This window comes from Zootoca vivipara, chromosome 16, assembly GCF_965207765.1.
Source record: "Zootoca vivipara chromosome 16, rZooViv2.hap1.1, whole genome shotgun sequence".
NCBI classification, from domain to species: Eukaryota; Metazoa; Chordata; class Lepidosauria; order Squamata; family Lacertidae; genus Zootoca; species Zootoca vivipara.
Window position 1 is genome coordinate 29,930,959 of NC_142599.1, and position 18,486 is coordinate 29,949,444.

The 18,486-nt window shown below is 47.3% G+C and overlaps 2 protein-coding genes across 2 annotated transcripts; both read left to right on the forward strand.

Moving 5' to 3' along the window:
- LOC118076230 (olfactory receptor 6N2-like) lies at positions 1-981 on the forward strand. The gene has a single exon (XM_035098857.2). The coding sequence runs from the start codon at positions 1-3 to the stop codon at positions 979-981; it is 981 nt and encodes a 326-aa protein (XP_034954748.2).
- A 6,380-nt stretch (positions 982-7,361) lies between these two features.
- LOC118076232 (olfactory receptor 6N1-like) lies at positions 7,362-16,175 on the forward strand. Its single transcript, XM_035098858.2, has 2 exons — positions 7,362-8,330; positions 16,107-16,175. Exons 1-2 carry the CDS (start codon positions 7,362-7,364, stop codon positions 16,173-16,175), a joined length of 1,038 nt encoding a protein of 345 aa, XP_034954749.2.
- The last annotated feature ends 2,311 nt before the right edge of the window (positions 16,176-18,486 follow it).

An 18,486-nucleotide genomic window follows, 5' to 3' on the forward strand; every position in this document is an offset into this window, starting at 1 on the left:
ATGCCCATATTTCATATTTCTCCTGATCTAGGGGGGATGGAAGTCCTCAACCAGACCGAGGTCACAGAGTTCATCATGGTGGGCTTCCCAAACCTCCAGCGCTTCCACAAGCCCCTCTTCCTTTTGCTCCTCCTCGTCTACCTCTTCACCATCTTCGGCAACCTGCTCATTTTCACCATCATCCGCACAGACCCCAAGCTCCACACGCCCATGTACTTCTTCATCAGCATCTTGTCCTTCTTGGAGATCTGGTATACAGCCACCACCATCCCAAAGATGCTCTCCAACCTGATCAGGGAAAGGAAGAGCATCTCCTTTGCTGGATGCCTCCTGCAAACTTATTTCTTCCACTCGCTGGGGGCCACCGAGTGCTACCTGCTCACAACGATGGCGTACGATCGGTACATCGCCATATGCAACCCTCTCCGCTACCCATCCATCATGACAACCAAGCTGTGTGCTCAAATGGCTGCTGGGTGCTGGATCTGTGGCTTAATGTGCCCTGTCACTGAAATCATCTTAGTCTCCAAGCTCCCTTTCTGCGGCCCCAACAAGATCGAGCACATCTTCTGCGACTTCCCACCATTGCTCAGCTTGGCCTGCACTGACACCTCCATCAATGTCTTGGTTGACTTTGCGGTCAACGCCTTCATCATCCTGGTGACCTTCCTGCTCATCATGGTCTCCTATGTGAAGATCATCCAGTCCGTCCTGAAGATCCAGGCAGCCGAGAGTCGTGAGAAGGCTTTCTCCACCTGTGCCTCCCACCTGACAGTCGTCCTGCTCTTTTTCGGAAGCATCATTTTTATGTACGTCAGGCTGAAGAAAAGCTATTCTTTGGAATATGACAGAGCATTCGCCGTGATCTATGCCGTCCTCACCCCATTGGTCAACCCAATCATCTATAGCTTGCGGAACCAAGAAATCCTAAGAGCGATAAAGAGGAGGATCAGGATGAATATGACAGAGCTTCCGTCATGAACTTCACCATCCTCAACCCATTAGTCAACCCAATTCTCTACAAAAGATAGGGGAAACCTCAGGCCCAAGGACCAAATGCGGCCCTCCACACCTCTCTTTCTGGCCCTCAGGACTTTCTCAAGGCCACACAACTTCCACATCAGGCTTCCTCAAACTCAGCCCTCCAGATGTTTTGAGACTACAATTCCCATCATCCCTGACCACTGGTCCTGCTAGCTAGGGATCATGGGAGTTGTAGGCCAAAAATATCTGGAGGGCCGAGTTTGAGGCCTGTTCCACATCCACTGTATCAAATGCTAGTCATGCTCTCAGAGTGGCCCCATTGAAATTATTGGACATGACTAACTTACGGTAGTTCCATTAATTTCAATGGGTCTACTCTCAGTAGAACTTAGTAGAACAACAATAATAATTCTCAGTAGAGTAATGATAATACTGTGCATGCCAACAGGATTTCCTGGGCTATATACACTATATGTAAGTTTGGGCCCCTGCATCCCGCCCCCCACAATCTATTGACAAGAACTCCTGCTTGTTTCCATATATGTATTAACTTAGCCTAGTCTACCTCACAAGGCTATTACAAATATAGATATAGAGGGGATGTTCATCAAATTTGCAGATGGCACCAAACTGGGAGGAGTGACCTATACTTCAGAAGATAGAATCAGGATCCAATATGACCTTAAAAGATTGGAGAACTGAGCCTAAACTAACATAACTGATGTCAGTTGGGACCAAGAAAATCAAGGCTCTGGAAACCAAGCCTTGTGAGGAATGGTTGAGGCAACTGGGTATGTTTAGCCTGGAGAAGAGGGGACTGAGAGCCATCTTCAAGTATCTGAATGGCTTTTCACATGGAAGATGGAGCAATCCTGTTTTCTGCTGCTGCCCCAGAGGGGAGGACCTTAACCAAAGGATTCAAATTATAAGAAAGGAGATTCCAACGAAACGTTAGGAAGATCTTTCTGAGGACAGTGGAACAGCCACCCTCAGAAGGTGGTGGACTGTCCTTCATTGGAGGTTTTTAAATGGAGGTTGAACGGCCATCTCTCGGGGATTCTTCAGCTGTGATTCCTGCATTGCAGGGTACCAGATGACCCTGGGGTCATTTCCAACTCTACAATTCCATTATTCTATAAAAGGGGGGAGGGAAGAAAAATTTACACAGCCTTGAACATCTGGGTGGAAAGGCAAGAAATAAATATAGGTTCCACTTCTCAGCCGGGGGTGCCCTCCCTGTGGAATGCCCTCCCATCAGATGTCAAGGAGATCAATAACTGTACAACTTTTAGAAGACATATGAAGGCAGCCCTCTATGTTTTTATATGTGTTGGAACCACCAAAGGGGATAGTATTCTTGTGGTTGGGTCCTGCTTGCAGGCTCCTTATAAGCACCTGGTTGGCCACTGTGGGAACAGGATGGTGGACTAGATGGGTCATTGTCCTGACCCAACAGAGCTCCTCTTGTGTGCTTTTGTAATAATCATTAATGCCTCATGTAAAATTTAGGACCCACGGAAAATTTGGTACCCATGTCTTCCAATATATCCTGGTTGCTGTAAAAACAGTTTTGCTTTCTGTAATTTATTACAGAGCAGTTAAAGGCTGGGTTGTAATGTGTTGCCCTGAGCAAGATAAAGCAACTAACAAATGTAATAAAATAAATATCCATCATTCATCAGCAATGCTAGCTGGAATGAAGAGGAAGCAATCGGAGATACAGGGTGGTTCTCCTTCCGGAGGAGGAAGCTTCTAATTAAAGGCACAGTAGCCTTGAAAAGACCCTGATGTTGGGAAAGATTGAGGGCACAAACAGAGGACGAGATGGTTGGACAGTGTTCTCGAAGCTATGAACAGGAGTCTGACCAAACTGCAGGAGGCAGTGGAAGACAGGAGGGCCTGGTGTGCTCTGGTCCATGGGGTCACGAAGAGTCGGACACGACTAAACAACTAAACAACAAAGCCTTGAAATGTCTTGATACGATTTGCCTATCTTTTTTTTTAAAGTAATTTTTATTGGTTTTGCATATAAACTGAACAAAAAGAAAATTAGACCCATAAACATAAAATAACATATTTTCCTCCTTCTCCCAACCCCCCCCCCCGAGATCCCTCCTGCCACCAGGTATCCCCATGGACAGTGCGCAGTCGAAGGTGGTGCATCTTCATAGCTGGGCTTGTCCCCACCCCCCCCCTCATCCCCCCCAGAACCCCCCTGCCACCGAGGGATCCTAGGGAAACAAGAAGAGAGCGGGTGTCCCCCCAACTATTTATCTTAACTTTATCAAAGCTCACCCAAAAAGAATAACAAAAACAAAAACAAAAACCCAGGAATAAGAAAAAAAGAGCAACTGCAAAAATAAAAAAAAAATAAAGAGGAACAATTAATAATTGTTCCTTTCTTTCCTTTAAAATCATTGTATTATTATGGGCTTCCCCTACCTCCCCCCTTTTCTGATTTTCATTTTTACCTCCTCTTTAGCAGTTTTCTTCTCATATTCCCCTTTCTATTTTCCACACTCTCCAATCTTACTTCAATAGTATCCTTATTTCTGATAGATTTATTTTCTAACAACTTTTCCCGTTCCCTCCCTCCCCTCCCCCCCAGCACTCCCTCTGCCACCGAGAGTCCCAGAGGAAAGAAAGAGAGAGGCAATGGTTCTTTTTCCAATTGGGACTTCCCTCCCCCCCCCGGCCCTCCCCGCCCAGGAGCCCCCCCTGCCACCAGGAGCTCCCCGCATGCAGAGGGCCGGCAAGAGGTCCAGAACCCCCAACCGTCCCTTCCATCATTCATCTTATCAAATTCACTTTTTTGATACTTCTAAATAAATTCTAAATCTTATTTCTAACTTATCAATTTTTCCTTTTTTTCCCCCATGCCTCAATTTTTTCCCCAAAAACTCCCATAAATTTTTAAAACCTTTTTACATTCCCAATTCCAAATCTTATCTTTATCCTCAATTCTTCCCTCTCTATACCCTGATCCTGGCCCTCCCCTTCCAGTCCAGCAAGTACCAAAGTCCATGATCCAGTTTTCAGTCCTTTTTTATCCATCCTATTAAACAACAAATATACCTCCTTCATCCCACCCCCTTCCTGACAAATTTTTCAATCCAGTCTTCTCTATTCTCCCCCCCCCATAAGTCATTTCTTCTTTGCATGATGCTTTTCTTGTGGGTTTTCTGTCTCTTCAAAAATTCTTGCTTTTTCCCCTGCTGAGGAGGATTAATTCCACTCTCAGCTAAGTCTTTATTCATTGGCAAGTCCTGTATTTCATCCTCATTTACTTCAACTGTGTTGTGTATCAGTTCGTCTGTCTGTTTATCCTCATGCATCATTTCTTGAAGTGTTTCATTTTTCTGTAAATCTTGATTCATTCCTTCCAATTGTTGTTGCGTCTTACACATATTAATTCTCATTTCCCACAAGAGTCTCAAAACTTTCTCCTGGAAGCCAGGTGTGTAATCTTCTGTTGACATTTTTCTAGCTTTCCAAGGGCAGAGCAAAACTTGGGAAACAGGAAGTGGTTACAAGTTGCAGTTCTTCCACATAGCCCAAACTGGATGCAGTATATTCTCAAATATCAAACCAAAAGTTTTAAAGTGTCCATTCCTTCCTTTCGCTCCCCCCATTATATTCCACTCGCTGTTCTGTTCAGGGTGCCGAATTTCAGGGCACAGAGGGGGTCTCTTCTTCAATTAAATAAGTTTGCAGGGATTCTTAATATCTAAAACAATTCTCCCCCCTAACCCTGCCTCAGGAGGAGAGTCTTTAGTCAGTCCTCGGAGATATTCAAGGAATAAAGTTTTTAGTCCCCGGCACTGGGATTCCTCCTTAAGCTGCTTCCTCTTTAAATCAGTAGGGGGGAGATCGGCTTCCGTTTTTTAAATCTCACCCCCATTCCAAATCTCAAGTCCAATTTTAAGTCTTTAAGTCCTTATTACTCACGGTCTTTCAATTTCTTAACTTCATCTTTAGGAAAATCCAGCGCTCCCCGCCTCCGGCACGGAGCTTCTCCCTGCAAGGGTAGCGATGGCACACCAAAATGGCCCCGCGACTACAACCCTTCTCGCTCCGGAGCTCTTATTAGAGCTTACCGGAGAGTTGGGGAGTCGGGATTGGGGCGCTGCTTGGCGATTTCCGCCCCCAGAACGCACGACCTGGGGTTCTTTGGGGTGCAGCGGCGCTCCTGCTGCTTCCCCCTCCCTTGCAGAGACGGGTCGCCTCGGAACGCGAGACGAACCCCGCCGGACGGCGCTGGCGCTGAACCGGAAGCCCGATACGATTTGCCTATCTGGTACTGCAATTACTATTTCCATGAAAATATTTGGCTGTCTCTCTCAAAATAGAGAACATGAGGTATGGCTACTTCCATGGGACGTAAAGGCATAATTTAAGCAACCCGTCTGGTAACACAAATAACCCTCAAACGCCTACCCACCCACTTCCATTTGTAAACATGAAAAATATCAAAGTGATTGCTTTACAATAACCCCACACACACACTTGATCACTTTATTTTGTAAGATGCCACTTTCTGACCTGGTAAGAGAGGAGGGAAAACATTTTCACAAACTGGTGCCAAGGGGGTTAAGCCTGGCATAGGGACTGATTCCCAGAAATACTCAGTATCAATCCAGCCCATTAGGTTTGTACCAATGAGCTCCCGAAGGCCAGATGCAAAATACATACGTAATCCACAGGTAACTCCTGGAATTAGGCAGCCAACCAAGTCCACATTTAAGCCACAGGTTGGAGACTCATTTGATGCCTTCCTGATTTGCTATTCCCTTGAACCTTTAAATGCTGCAGGAATCCTTGTATGAAATGAGAAGGCAGGTAAGTGCCTACTTTGGAAACGTCAGTTCTCTGGTGCTGAGTGTGCTTTCCTAAGGGGGGGGAACATATTTTGCATTTATTGTGGGTTTCTAATTGGGGGTGGGCTTCTGCAGTGGAGTATGCTATGAAAACAGAGCCCTGTTGGGTCAGGACTAAAGGTTCACTTGCAGCAGGTATGGGGAACCTCTGTTCCACTGGATCACAGCTCCCATCATCTCTAAGCTTGCTAACTGAGGGGGGATAACAACACCTGGAATTCTGCAGCCTCTCCCTCCCAGAACAGGGTTTTGCTGGCTTTTTCGACTGTGTTTCAAATATACACAATTTCACTTAAATGCGCAGTGCCTTGGAACGTAACCCCCCTGTAAATTGGGAGTTGCATGTATTGTTTCAGAAAGTGCAAATTGGGCAAGCTTGCCTTTAAATGTGAATAGAATGGAATTACTCCCCCATCCCTAGAGCGCACACACATTTTATCCTCACAACAACCCTGCAAGGAAGATGAGGCCCAAGATTACCCAGTGGCCAAACATGAATTCGATACTGGGTCTTCCTGTCAAAGTATAACACTATAGACTAAGAGATGGAGAGTAAATGCAAGTGGCTGAAGAAGCCAAAAGGCAAAACAGGTTGTTTTTATTCCGGAAAACCTTGTTCTGCTTGCATCTACTTATGGACTTCACACTTCATAGGATCCACATATATTGGGTCCTGTTTGAACATTTGTTGCAATATTTTATTTGGACTTACATGACAGAGCGGTTGAGTGCCACTGCTATTTACTACATTTTTTACCCCTATGTGGAGATAAATTAGACATTGTATGTAATTTTCTCAGCAGGTTGCGTTTTTTGTGGTTTATGCTTGTCATGTTGGACCAGCATTGGGGATCTGTCAGTTTATCACAGTCAGTTGTGGCCCCTGTGGTCATGGTGACAGCTGATGCAGGAGTTGGGGTGTGTGTAGAAAGTGAGAGGGTCATGGCTCAGGTGGGTGCAGCTGTGCAAGTGGTAGCAATAGAGGTGGCATCACCATTGGTGGTGGTGGCAGGGGTGGCTGGTGCCTGAATCACACCAAGTTGGGACATGTTTAGGCACAGCAGTGCAGGGGCAGGGAAGGCAGAAAGGTGAGAACAAGCAGACCTGGTGCGGCAGGTGAGTATGTGTTGTAGAAGAACAGGAATTGCCCACAGTGGGTGCAATCCTGCAGGCTCCGGGAATCTGCTTCACCTTTGTATTCTCCGCAGGGAACATGCTGGCAAAGCAATAACAGCTGGAAAGAAACACATTTTTCTCCTTCTTCCTGCCCCCTGCCCAACTATATAGAAGTTTTTAAAAATGTGATTAAATATAAAATATAAAAATAAAGGGCTTATAAAGTTCCTAGTCTTGTCTTCATCAGTGTAGAAAGGGCAGTAAAGCCTTCCGATCCTGGAGTCCTTGGAGTCTATCTTTCCAGCCTTGGGGCATAAATCCATATTCAGTGCCTCCATCTGATGTGCAGGTATTCTGTTGCCACTTTCTCTTTTGTACAGCTATATGCCCACAACTCACATTTCTCCAGATCAGGTTCTAGAGGAGATGGGAATCCTCAACCAGACCGAGGTCACAGAGTTCATCATGCTGGGCTTCCCGAGCCTCCAGCCCTTCCACAAGCCCCTCTTCCTTTTGCTCCTCCTCGTCTACCTCTTCACCATCTTCGGCAACCTGCTCGTTTTCACCGTCATCCGCACCGACCCCAAGCTCCACACGCCCATGTACTTCTTCGTCAGCATCTTGTCCTTTTTGGAGATCTGCTATACAGCCGCCACCATCCCAAAGATGCTCTCCAACTTGCTCAGCGAGAAGAAGCGCATCTCATTCTCCGGCTGCCTCCTACAGATCTATTTCTTCCATTCGTTGGGGGCCACAGAATGCTACCTGCTCACCGTCATGGCTTACGACAGGTACCTGGCCATCTGCAGCCCGCTGCGCTACCCAGCCGTCATGACGTCCAAGCTGTGCGTCAGATTAGCTGCCACCTGCTGGGTCTGTGGCTTGCTAGGCCCCATCGCCGAAATCGCCTTGGTTTCTAAGCTCCCTTTCTGCGGCCCCAACAAGATCGAGCACATCTTCTGTGACTTCCCGCCTCTCCTCAGCTTAGCCTGCACTGACACCTCGGTCAACGTCCTGGTCGATTTCACGGTGAACGCTTGTAAGATCCTGGCAACCTTCCTCCTGATCATGACGTCTTATCTGCAGATCATCAGGGCCATCCTTAGGATCCACTCGTCCACCGGCCGGAAGAAAGCCTTTTCCACATGTGCCGCACACCTCACCGTGGTCATGATCTTCTTCGGGAGCATCTTGTTCATGTATGTCCGACTGACGAAAAGTTACTCCTTGGATTATGACAGGGCGCTGTCTGTTGTATACGCTGTCCTGACCCCTTTCCTTAATCCGATTATCTACAGCCTGCGGAACAAAGAAATCAAGGCTGCCTTAAAGAGAACGTTCCACTGCCAGAAAATAATGACTAGAGAAATGGAGCAGGCTTGAGGGAGTAGGGCTGGAAGTAAGGCTGGAATAAGTTGGGAGAACAGCAAGGCTTTGTCCTAGGGTTGTGTGCCTTTAACAGTTCCATGATTGCCCCGCTGAAAATCTAGAATCAACTAGTCGGCGTAGGCCGAGGAGGCTAGTCAGGAGAGCAAAGTGGGGCAGAGCTCTGCCCATATATCTTCTTTCTGCACCCCAAAAGCCAAAGCTCTGGCCCAGCAGTCCTATGCGACATCTGCAGTTTCCTATTACCCAAGGATTCCCTGGATTTTCTGCAGGGCAATCACAGCTATGCACAGCTCAGCCAATCACAAGCCCCACTTATGGCCAGCAGGTCCCACCTTTCACCCGTGCCTGTGGAAGTGGAGGAACAGATGGAATTCTGGGGTGAGTCAAGCCCCTAGGTGGCTCCCCTCTCAGTGGGAGGGATATGGGGGCTTTGGGGTAGAAGTGGGGTGAAAGAAAGACAAGAGAGAGAGCAACCGGTGTGAGGAAAGGGCAACAGGGGAAGCTGGTGAGAAGCTTCAACCCAGAGGGGGAGGAATTGAGGTATCAGGGGTGATTAGGAAAGTTGAGGGGGCAGAAATCCTCCACTGGTGGACTTGAGGGAGCAGGGTATCCAATAAGGCAAGGAACCTTTGCAAAGGGAAGGCTGTGGGAGCCTTATTGTGGGGTACTTACCTGAGGAAATAAAACATGGGGTCCATGATTATAAGCTAGTCCCTGACTCTCCTTGGGAGTGATGATGGGGTTGCGGTGTGACTGGCAGGTAATTAATAATAATCTAAGCACAGAATCCAAATAATAATTACATTCTTATCTATGCATTCACAAGTTAGTTCAGTTCACTTAAAAATGTGGACCAAACAAGATTATCCTCCATCTTTACTACCTCTCCCCGACACACACACACACCCTACAATGACTCCCCGGAGCTCTGTCCATGGTTCTGATGCTACTCCTCACTTGAACTGCCTGCCCATCTCTGCTTCCTCTCTAAAATTACTTCAGTCAACCCTTTTCAAGAACTGAAGCTCTTCTCCACCTCTGGTCAATGGCTTTTCTGGTGGTCTCAGCCTGAGCAGGACATTCACAAACAAATGAGCAGTTTACGTGTACTTCAGTTCCCATACTTGGAGCAGCTAAATATCACTGGGGAGCAGTTTATGTCAACAGGAGCATTTCAAAGATGGCAGAGCAAATGCGAATGAATTTGGGTATGGCGAACAGAGCCTAGGTTTCCACAATCTAGCAGTCAGTAATGCAGGGTTGTGTTGGAAGGATCTAAGCCACACAGCTGCTGCCCAGAAAAAGGATCGGCTGAGTACGACCCCCGGAACCAGGCCTCCACAACCACACAAAAATCCCCACATCTCTTCAAGAGGCCTTGTGCCGCTAAGGAAACAGAATAATCAGGAAATGGCCAGAGGACAGTCCTCTATGTCCACATAACAGGTCAAATTGAATACTGCAAGCAGATGCTGATAATGAAACCACTAAGGGTGAGAGTTGCTCAGAGGCCAGCCCTTTACGTCCAAATCAACAGCAATGATGATGGCTGTGAGGACCCTGTAATGACAGCAAAACTTTCTGGGCAGAGCTCTCTGTGACCACAAGAACAGGCAATAAATAAATTCCCTGGAGAAGGAGGACAAGTCAGAGCTCAGCTCCAATGATTGCTAAACAGGCAGCAGTGAAATTGGTGAGGGTTTTTAATACGACTGACCGGCTGCAGATGAGTTTCACGGGATGTTGGCCAAGCTATCCCAGTCATTAGGCAGGGTGAGGCCACTTCCTAAGGTGGCAGAATCCCCCCAGTTGGCATGCCCACAGGTGGCCTGGCTGCCTGGCTGCCTCCTCCAGCAGCAAAGAAGCAGAATCACTGCCGGCTTTGATTTTGAGCAAGATCGTGTCCATTTGGGGTGAGATCTCACCCCCAAATCAGCGCCACCTTGCTTGGAATCTGCACCAACGGTGGTAGTGCTTCTCCACCGGTGGCAGATACCACGGGGCACACAGTGGCAACAGAGCAGGCGGCAGCGGAAGGAGCAAGTAGGGCATGGCGGAAGCAGCGGCAGGGCAGGGCAGGGCAGCATTTTCCATTTTGCCTCAAGCGGGAAAACCAGACACACCAGCCCTGGGTGTTGGCCAAAGCTTCCAAGACCACATAAGCGAAATGAGATAAGCTGCAAGGTGGCTTCCTCTGGGTGTCACCATATAAGGCCTCTATAACTAACACATGGAGGTTGGAATGAACTTACTGGTCTTCTACAGTGATGAATAGGGGTTTGTTTGCAAGAAGAAATGAGTGCCACAAACAGGCAGGTAAAAACAAAAGCTCTGTGGTTGTTCTTGTCGTCATCATCATCATCATTTTATTTATATGCTGCTCATCTGACTGGGTTGCCACCAGCCACACTGGGGGGGCTCCCAACAAAATATTAAAAACATCAACCATTAAAAACTTCCCTGAACAGGGCAGCCTTCAGACATCTTCTAAAAGTCAAACAGTTGTTTATCTGGTTGACATCTGACGGGAGGGCGTTCCATAGGGCGGCTGCCACTACTGGGAAGACCCTCTGCCTGGTTCCCTGTAGCTTCACATCTTGCAGTGAGGGAAGCGCCAGAAGGCCCTCATCCATGGCATCTTCAGGCAGGGTTGAGAGATACTCCTGCCCGAAATCCCAGACAGCCACTGCCAATCAGTGTGGACAATAGTGAGCTGGATAGACCAACGGTCTGATGCAGATTCCTATATTCCTAAGGGGCTGGAGATGTTTCCACATATCATTGTAATGGGTGGCAATTCATGCGAGAAAAGCCATTGCAACGGAAATCCCATCGATGGAAGAGGGAAAGGAAATCTCCTTGACAAGGGTCAAGATGAAAGCACAAAATCCCACCCACTCCAGTATCTCAGAGCTGCTTGCTGAGTTTGCGTGCTTGTCTCTCACGGGCCTCGAAAGCTATCTTGGCATCCATCAGCTCGGCCAGAGCCTTGCGTATTGCCTCCATCTCCTGCTCAGCCTGCTCGTAGTTCTGGGCCAGCTCCCGGTTCTCCTGCTGCAGCTCCTCGAGGATCAAGGCGACGTCCTGGTTCTGCCGCCTGCAGTGGTTCTTGAGCTGCTCTGCTTCAGCAAGCAAGGTCTCCACCGTCTTGATCATGGACTCGATTTGCTCCCTGGACATGGCTGCAAAAGGGGAACATGAATATTTCACTTCATTCTTTTAGAAAGAGGAGCTCTTGGGTCAGATCAAGGAGCCACCTAGTTGGTTTGGGCTGGTCCATTAGAGCAAATGCCCTACCAAAGCTCAGCCAGATCCGTAGGACCCTTGTACCTACGGGACCGCCTCTCCCAGTATGCCCCACGGAGGACCTTAAGGTCCATAAATAGCAACACCTTAGAGATTCCAGGCCCTAAGAAAGTCAGATTAGCCTCAACCAGAGCCAGGGCCTTTTCAACATTAGCTCTGGCCTGGTGGAACGCTCTGTCTCATGAGACCAGGGACCTGCGGGATTTGATTTCTTTCCACAGGGCCTGTAAGACAGAGTTGTTCTGCCTGGCTTTTGGCCTGGAATCAACTTGATCCAACCCCCCTTTTCCTTTTCTGATGAGGCTGCATTTTAAATGTTGTATTTAATCTTGTTTTTAAGCTGTATTTTAATTAACTGTTTTATATTTTGTGTTAGCCGCCCTGAGCCCGGTCCTGGCTGGGGAGGGCGGGGTATAAATAAAAATTATTATAATAATAATAATTATTATTATTATTATTATTATTATTATTATTATTATATTCCTGCCTTTGTACTAACAACCAGTCGTTGCAGATGGTGCTAGCTGTCAGCTCCTTCCTCCTTAGAATACATTCACACACCATACATTGAAAGCTTCCACTTTAAAGAGGCATGGCTTCCCCCAAAGAATTATGGGAGCTGTGGTCTGTTAAGAGTGCTGAGAGTTGTTAAGAGGCCTCTATTCCCCCCAAGAAAAAAACTACAATTCCCAGAGTTCCCTGGGAAGAAGGGTTGGTTGGTAAACAACTCTCAGCAAGTGCCAATGACAAGCCGAACGACTAATTATAGTTTTGTCCCCATCCTGCTCCTCTCTGCCAAGTTCTACAAGGGGCAACACTGAGACTAAGAAGGAGAAAGAATCTGGTAGGCAGGGCCATCGCTTGGTTTGGTTATAAGAAAGAAGGCAAGCAGTTGGGGGTTTACTGAGGACAGGCTGGTATGGGTGGGGCAGTGCCCCACTTGTCCTAATGGGCCAGACTCCACTGCAGATCAGTGCAAGCAATCCACTAGTCCAGAACTGGCAGCGGATCTCCAAGATCTTAAACAGAGAGAAGCTTCCTGCTGCTTGATCCTTTTAAAAGGAGATGCCAGCTGGGACTGAAGCTGGGATCTTCTGTATTCAAAGCAGATTGAGCTATGGTCCCTGTCCTGGAACTGATACTACAACAGTACAGGTTCAGTATTGTCTACTCTGACCAGCAACCACTCCCCAGCATCTCAAGCAGATCTCCCATCATCCTGCTCCCTGACCTTTTCAACTAGAAATTCTGGAGACTGAACTTAAGACTTTCTTAAGACCCCCCATGCTTTTTAACATCTACATGCGGCCGCTGGGAGAGATCATCAGGGGGTTTGGGCTGGGTGTTCATCAGTATGCAGATGTTACCCAGCTCTACCTCTCTTTCAAATCAGAACCAGTGAAGACGGTGAAGTTCCTGTGTGAGTGCCTGGAGGCGGTTGGAGGATGGATGGCGGCTAACAGATTGAGATTGAATCCTGACAAAACGGAAGTACTGTTTGTGGGGGACAGGAGGTGGGCAGGTGTGGAGGACTCTCTGGTCCTAAACGGGGTACCTGTGCCCCTGAAAGACCAGGTGCACAGCCTGGGAGTCATTTTGGACTCACAGCTGTCCATGGAGGCGCAGGTTAATTCTGTGTCCCGGGCAGCTGTCTATCCGCTCCATCTGGTATGCAGGCTGAGACCCTACCTGCCTGCAGACTGTCTCTCCAGAGTGGTGCATGCTCTAGTTATCTCCTGCTTGGACTACTGCAATGTGCTCTATGTGGGGCTACCTTTGAAGGTGACCCAGAAACTACAACTAATCCAGAATGCGGCAGCTAGACTGGTGACTGGGAGCGGCTGCCGAGACCACTTAACACCAGTCTTGAAAGACCTACATTGGCTCCCAGTACGTTTCCGAGCACAATTCAAAGTGTTGGTGCTGACCTTTAAAGCCCTAAACGGCCTCGGTCCAGTATACCTGAAGGAGCATCTCCACCCCCATCGTTCTGCCCGGACACTGAGGTCCAGCACCGAGGGCCTTCTGGTGGTTCCCTCATTGCGAGAAGCCAAGTTACAGGGAACCAGGCAGAGGGCCTTCTCAGTAGTGGCACCTGCCCTGTGGAACGCCCTCCCATCAGAGGTCAAAGAGATAACCAATTACCTGACATTTAGAAAATACCTAAAGGCAGCCCTGTTTAGGGAAGTTTTTAATCTGTGGTATTTGATGTATTTTAATGTTTGTTGGAAGCTGCCCAGAGTGGCAGGGGAAGCCCAGCCAGATGGGCAGGGTATAAATAATAAATTGTTGTTGTTGTTGTTGTTGTTGTTGTTGTTATTTCTACATACAAAGTGTACTCCCTTCCACTGTGCTTTGGTCTCTTCCCAACTAAGAAGCTCTCCAGGATCTGACCAGGGTCGTACCCATAATTTGCTCTCAGGTCTTTGTAACGTGAGATGCCAGGGATTGAACCCAGAACCTTTTGCAGGTGTCCTGCCACTGAGCTCACCAGCCCTTCCCTCAGGCCCAAGGCAGTTTCTGTTTTTATAAAACGGTGTCAGTTCTTTGAAAGAAACCAAAAGACATAGAAGGCTCTTTAAAAGTGGTCCAGTAAACTACTGAGATGCCATATTGTGCAACTGTTGAATTTCCCAATTGATGCTGAAAGGCAGTCCCACATAAAGCAGATTTAATTAGAGTGACATTATAATAATAATCATTATTAATAAGCATATTAGTTCCCTTTTTTACAAAAGTAACTCAAAGAGACTCGCACCAATAATTAAAAAATAATGAACCTGTCAATTATCATACTCTCGGTTTCTCAGGAAAACATCTGTTCATGTTTCTGCAGTGGTGTGCGGTTCTTTCTTTGAATAAAAGCAACGTAGTAGAAATTTGTCAGTATTATAGTGAGGATTTCTCCTCACGGGCACTTTTTTCTATGTAGCTTTGCCTGCTACATTTGCAAAAGAATTCTCTCTAACTAAATGCATTTCTGTATGCTATTTCCACGAATGAATGTATGTAAGTATGTATGTATGTATGACCTGTAATGTCTGTATGTATGCATGTATGACAGGCAGACATAGTTGGTTAGAGAACTGCACTGTAAAATTCAGAGAGAATTAGCTTTGTTTGGGTTCACATATTGATTTGAGAAGTGCAAATCGGGTCGTTTCTCATTCAAATGCAAACAAAATTATAATTCTCCTCCATCCCTACATTGATATCTACCAAGGAGAGGGGACGTTTATGGCTGTAAAGCAGAAGGCATCACATCATGGGCTACTCCTGCCCACCCACCCACCCGCCCACTCCCAACACACCCGCCCACTCCCAACACACCTCAGGTCTTGCCCCTCAGGAAAAGCTGCTCACTCACCAGCTGGGCTGCAGGAAGGCCTGAAGTAAGAGTTGAAAGAGAAAAATCCGTCCAGCTTTCCTGCTTAAGATGCTCAACCTAAGCAACTGGGTCTGTGTAAAGAAGGGCCTTGACTCCCTCCGCACTGTCAGGCCTCAGGAGGGATGCTTGATCGATCAGCTCATCAACATGAGGGTCCCTGAGTTTTCCCAGACAGCGACACGGAAGCAGATGCAAAGGATTGAGGAAAGGGATTAAGGCAAGCTAAATCCAGCTGAACATTCGGAGGCTTTACTGCCTGCCTGCCTGCTCTCCCAACAATCCGCGGCCTGAACCTCAACTCCAGTTAGGGAGGAATGAAAGCAAAGAACCATCGACTCTTTCCCCTTGGAGAATTGCTCAGATCCTCTAGCTCCCCAGAATGCTCCGGGATCTGGGGAGATCTCAAGCAAAGCAAGAGCAGAGCACCTGGAAGTGAGTGGGACAGGTAAACCAATGATTCCTTCACCATCTGTGCAAAATTAGAAAAGTGGTCTTCTTAGGGCAGTGGGGCTGGGACAATTTTTTTTTTAGGACTGGGACATTCGCAGGAAAACCAAAATGCTTGTTTGCTATTGTACTACCAACCTTACTATATGCTTGTGAAACACGGACCACTTATAAACGTCATCTCAAACTCCTCGAAAGATTCCATCAACGGTGTCTCCGAAAATTTTTACACATCACTTGGGAAGACAGGCGAACTAATGCCAGTGTACTGGAAGAAGCAAAGATCACCAGTGTTGAAGCAATGATTCTTCAACATCAGCTTCGTTGGGCTAGTCATGTTGTGCAGATGCCTGAGGATCATCTTCCAAAGCAACTACTCTATTCCGAACTTAAAAATGGAAAGCGTAATGCTGGTGGTCAGCAAAAGAGGTTTAAAGACTTGTCTCAAGGCAAATCTTTAAAAATGTAGTATAAACACCGACAAGGCTACTTCCGCCTTAAGGAGGAGGTGGTGTTGCGGGCTCTCACATGCGCAGGGGGGTGGGTGGCCAGCCCTGCGCGACTGGGGGATTCCCGGATGCGTCACCGACCAGGCCGACCAATCTGGTTGGTCTGGAGGTGTGGCCTGCCCCATAAAGGCAGGACGCAGCAGGGAGATCTCTCTCTAACCAATAAAGTTGTAGCCTTTTTTAGCCCATTAACCTTAAATATTTGAGTCATGTGTCTTTATTCTACCAAGGCCACACACCTGGGAAACACTGGTCTGCAAGCGCTCCAATTGGAGAACAGCCTTTACCAAAGATGTCATGGGTTTTGAAGACGCTCGAACTCAGGACGAAAGAGAGAAACATGCTAAGAGGAAGACACATTTGGCAAACCCTCACCATGATCAACTCCTGCCTGGAGTGGAACTCAGTCCCCACTGTGGAAGGACGTGTGGATCCAAAATTGGCCTCCACAGTCTCTTACGGACTCACTGTGAAAACCGTGTTTATGGAAGACAATCTTACTTGGTTATGAGTGATCACCAAAGAAGAAGCCACTTTGCCGCACCCACCCACCCAAACAGCCCTTTCAATCCAAGGGTTACATTCCTTAGTCAGCAACCTTCTAAAGGCCACATGCTGGGTGGGGCAAAGGATTCAACTCTTATCTTTGTCCAGCCACACTCACAAGTCAGATGGTTTTACGGACAGGTTGGGCACAGAGGAATGGTGGGAGGAACCAGCTGGGGAACCCCCCAAGGGCAGAAGGCTCAGAGCCAGGGGAGTGGTGGTGGGACGGCAATGAGTGGTCAGAGGGAGAATAGGGAGAAGACTGGGAAGAGGAGGTGTCAGAAGCTGAAGGAGTAACAGGGCTTAGTGAGCAGGGGGAGTCTGTGGCAGAGAGAAGTCCAGCATCAGAGGCAAAGGCAGAAGCAGAAGCAGGAGAGTAGGAGGAGGGAGGCCAAGAGACAGAGATGGGTCTGGTGAAGAGGCACGGGTGTCTCCCCTTCCCTCCTGCCTGGTCTCCCAGAACCAGGAGAGGCTTGAAGAGGGCAGGGGGAAAGATAGCGTCACGCAGGCGCAGTCTCAGGTTGCTTGGGGAAAACCCTGGAGAGGAGGAGACTTACGCAGCTGTGGGGAGGCAGTCTCTGCAACTGCTTCATGGGGGCAAGACCTGCCAGAGATGTGTTGCTGTGCTCATTAGGCCTGACACTCCTCTGCAGATGCTGTTCTTGCTAATAAAGAGTTAACTCCACTTGCTCAGGGTAATTTACTGCTGGCTCGCTCCTCTCAGATGGGCCTCTCTCCATCTAGAACACTAATTGACTAGAAGTGCTCATCTTGCAGTAACATAAATTGTTTTTACACATGGAGGTGTTTTTTTAATTGCTTTTACATGTGAGAGCATTTTTTTATTATTTGTGTGTGTGTTTTTTTAAATGGTTATAATTGTTTTTCCATATGAAATGGTGCAATTGTTTTTACGGCTGGTGTTTTCATTGTGAAATCGCTTTGGGATATTTTTACGGGAAGAGATTCGTTGAGTTAAATAGGGTGTTTTTTTTTAAAGTTGTACCAATACATGGCAATATGCAAATAGTGTGCGAATCAACATTCCCTTCTGTTTTTACTCTTTCTCTTTTAGCAATGCTTTGTTGGCTGCCTTAGATGACACAACCCCTTTCTGAGAGGATTTCTGTGCTCTGCAACCACCCACTCTGACTTCTCTCTCTCTCTCCGGCTGGAGCATGCTCCCAAACTCTAAAAGCACCCTTCAGTAATCTTCCTAGTCTTTCTACCCTGCCACCTGTACAATCCCATTATCCCTGGCCATTAAAAGAGAGAGAGAGAGAGAGAGAATCTATCTACCTATCTATGGAGAGAGAGAGAGAGCTCTTTGCCCCAGGAAGGGCTTATCTTTCAGGACTTCCTGTTTTGCCAGCTGCCTAGGAATAGCTCCTTCACTTTACGTTTACATCCAGGGAAATGGATCCCTATCAGAGTCGGCCTCGGGAATCCTCCAGTGACTTCATAGAATCATAGAATCATAGAGTTGGAAGAGACCACAAGGGCCATCCAGGGGGCAGGGGGTTGGACTTCACAGGCTGTTTCAGAAGAGGAGGGGGGCTGAGCTTAATCATAATAACTCTGGGCGACTCTCAATAAAATATTAAAAACATAATAATAATAATAATAATAATAATAATAATAATAATAATAATTGGCCAAGTACCAACATACTTGGAATTTTGCTTTAGCTACATTGCAATGTAAACGTACCTTATACAAACATTGTTCTACATCAATTTGAAAACATCACACATTAAAAACTTCCCTAAACATCGCTGTTGGCGATGAAGGGGGAATATTGTGGTGTTTTGTAAACTGGTGGTCAAGAAACTCACCTGGCTCAAAGGGCTAAACCTGGCCATCTAGGCCTTTCTGAGTGGCCCTCGAAACTCTCCTCAGACCACAACCCGTCACTGGGCCTGCT

Coding starts and splice junctions, on each gene's coding strand:
- LOC118076230 (XM_035098857.2), top strand. CDS start 1: ATGCCCATATTTCATATTTCTCCTGATCTAGGGGGGATGGAAGTCCTC.
- LOC118076232 (XM_035098858.2), top strand. CDS start 7,362: ATGCCCACAACTCACATTTCTCCAGATCAGGTTCTAGAGGAGATGGGA. Junction 8,331..16,106: donor GAACGTTCCACTGCCAGAAA/ATAATGACTAGA, acceptor GACCAGGCCGAC/CAATCTGGTTGGTCTGGAGG.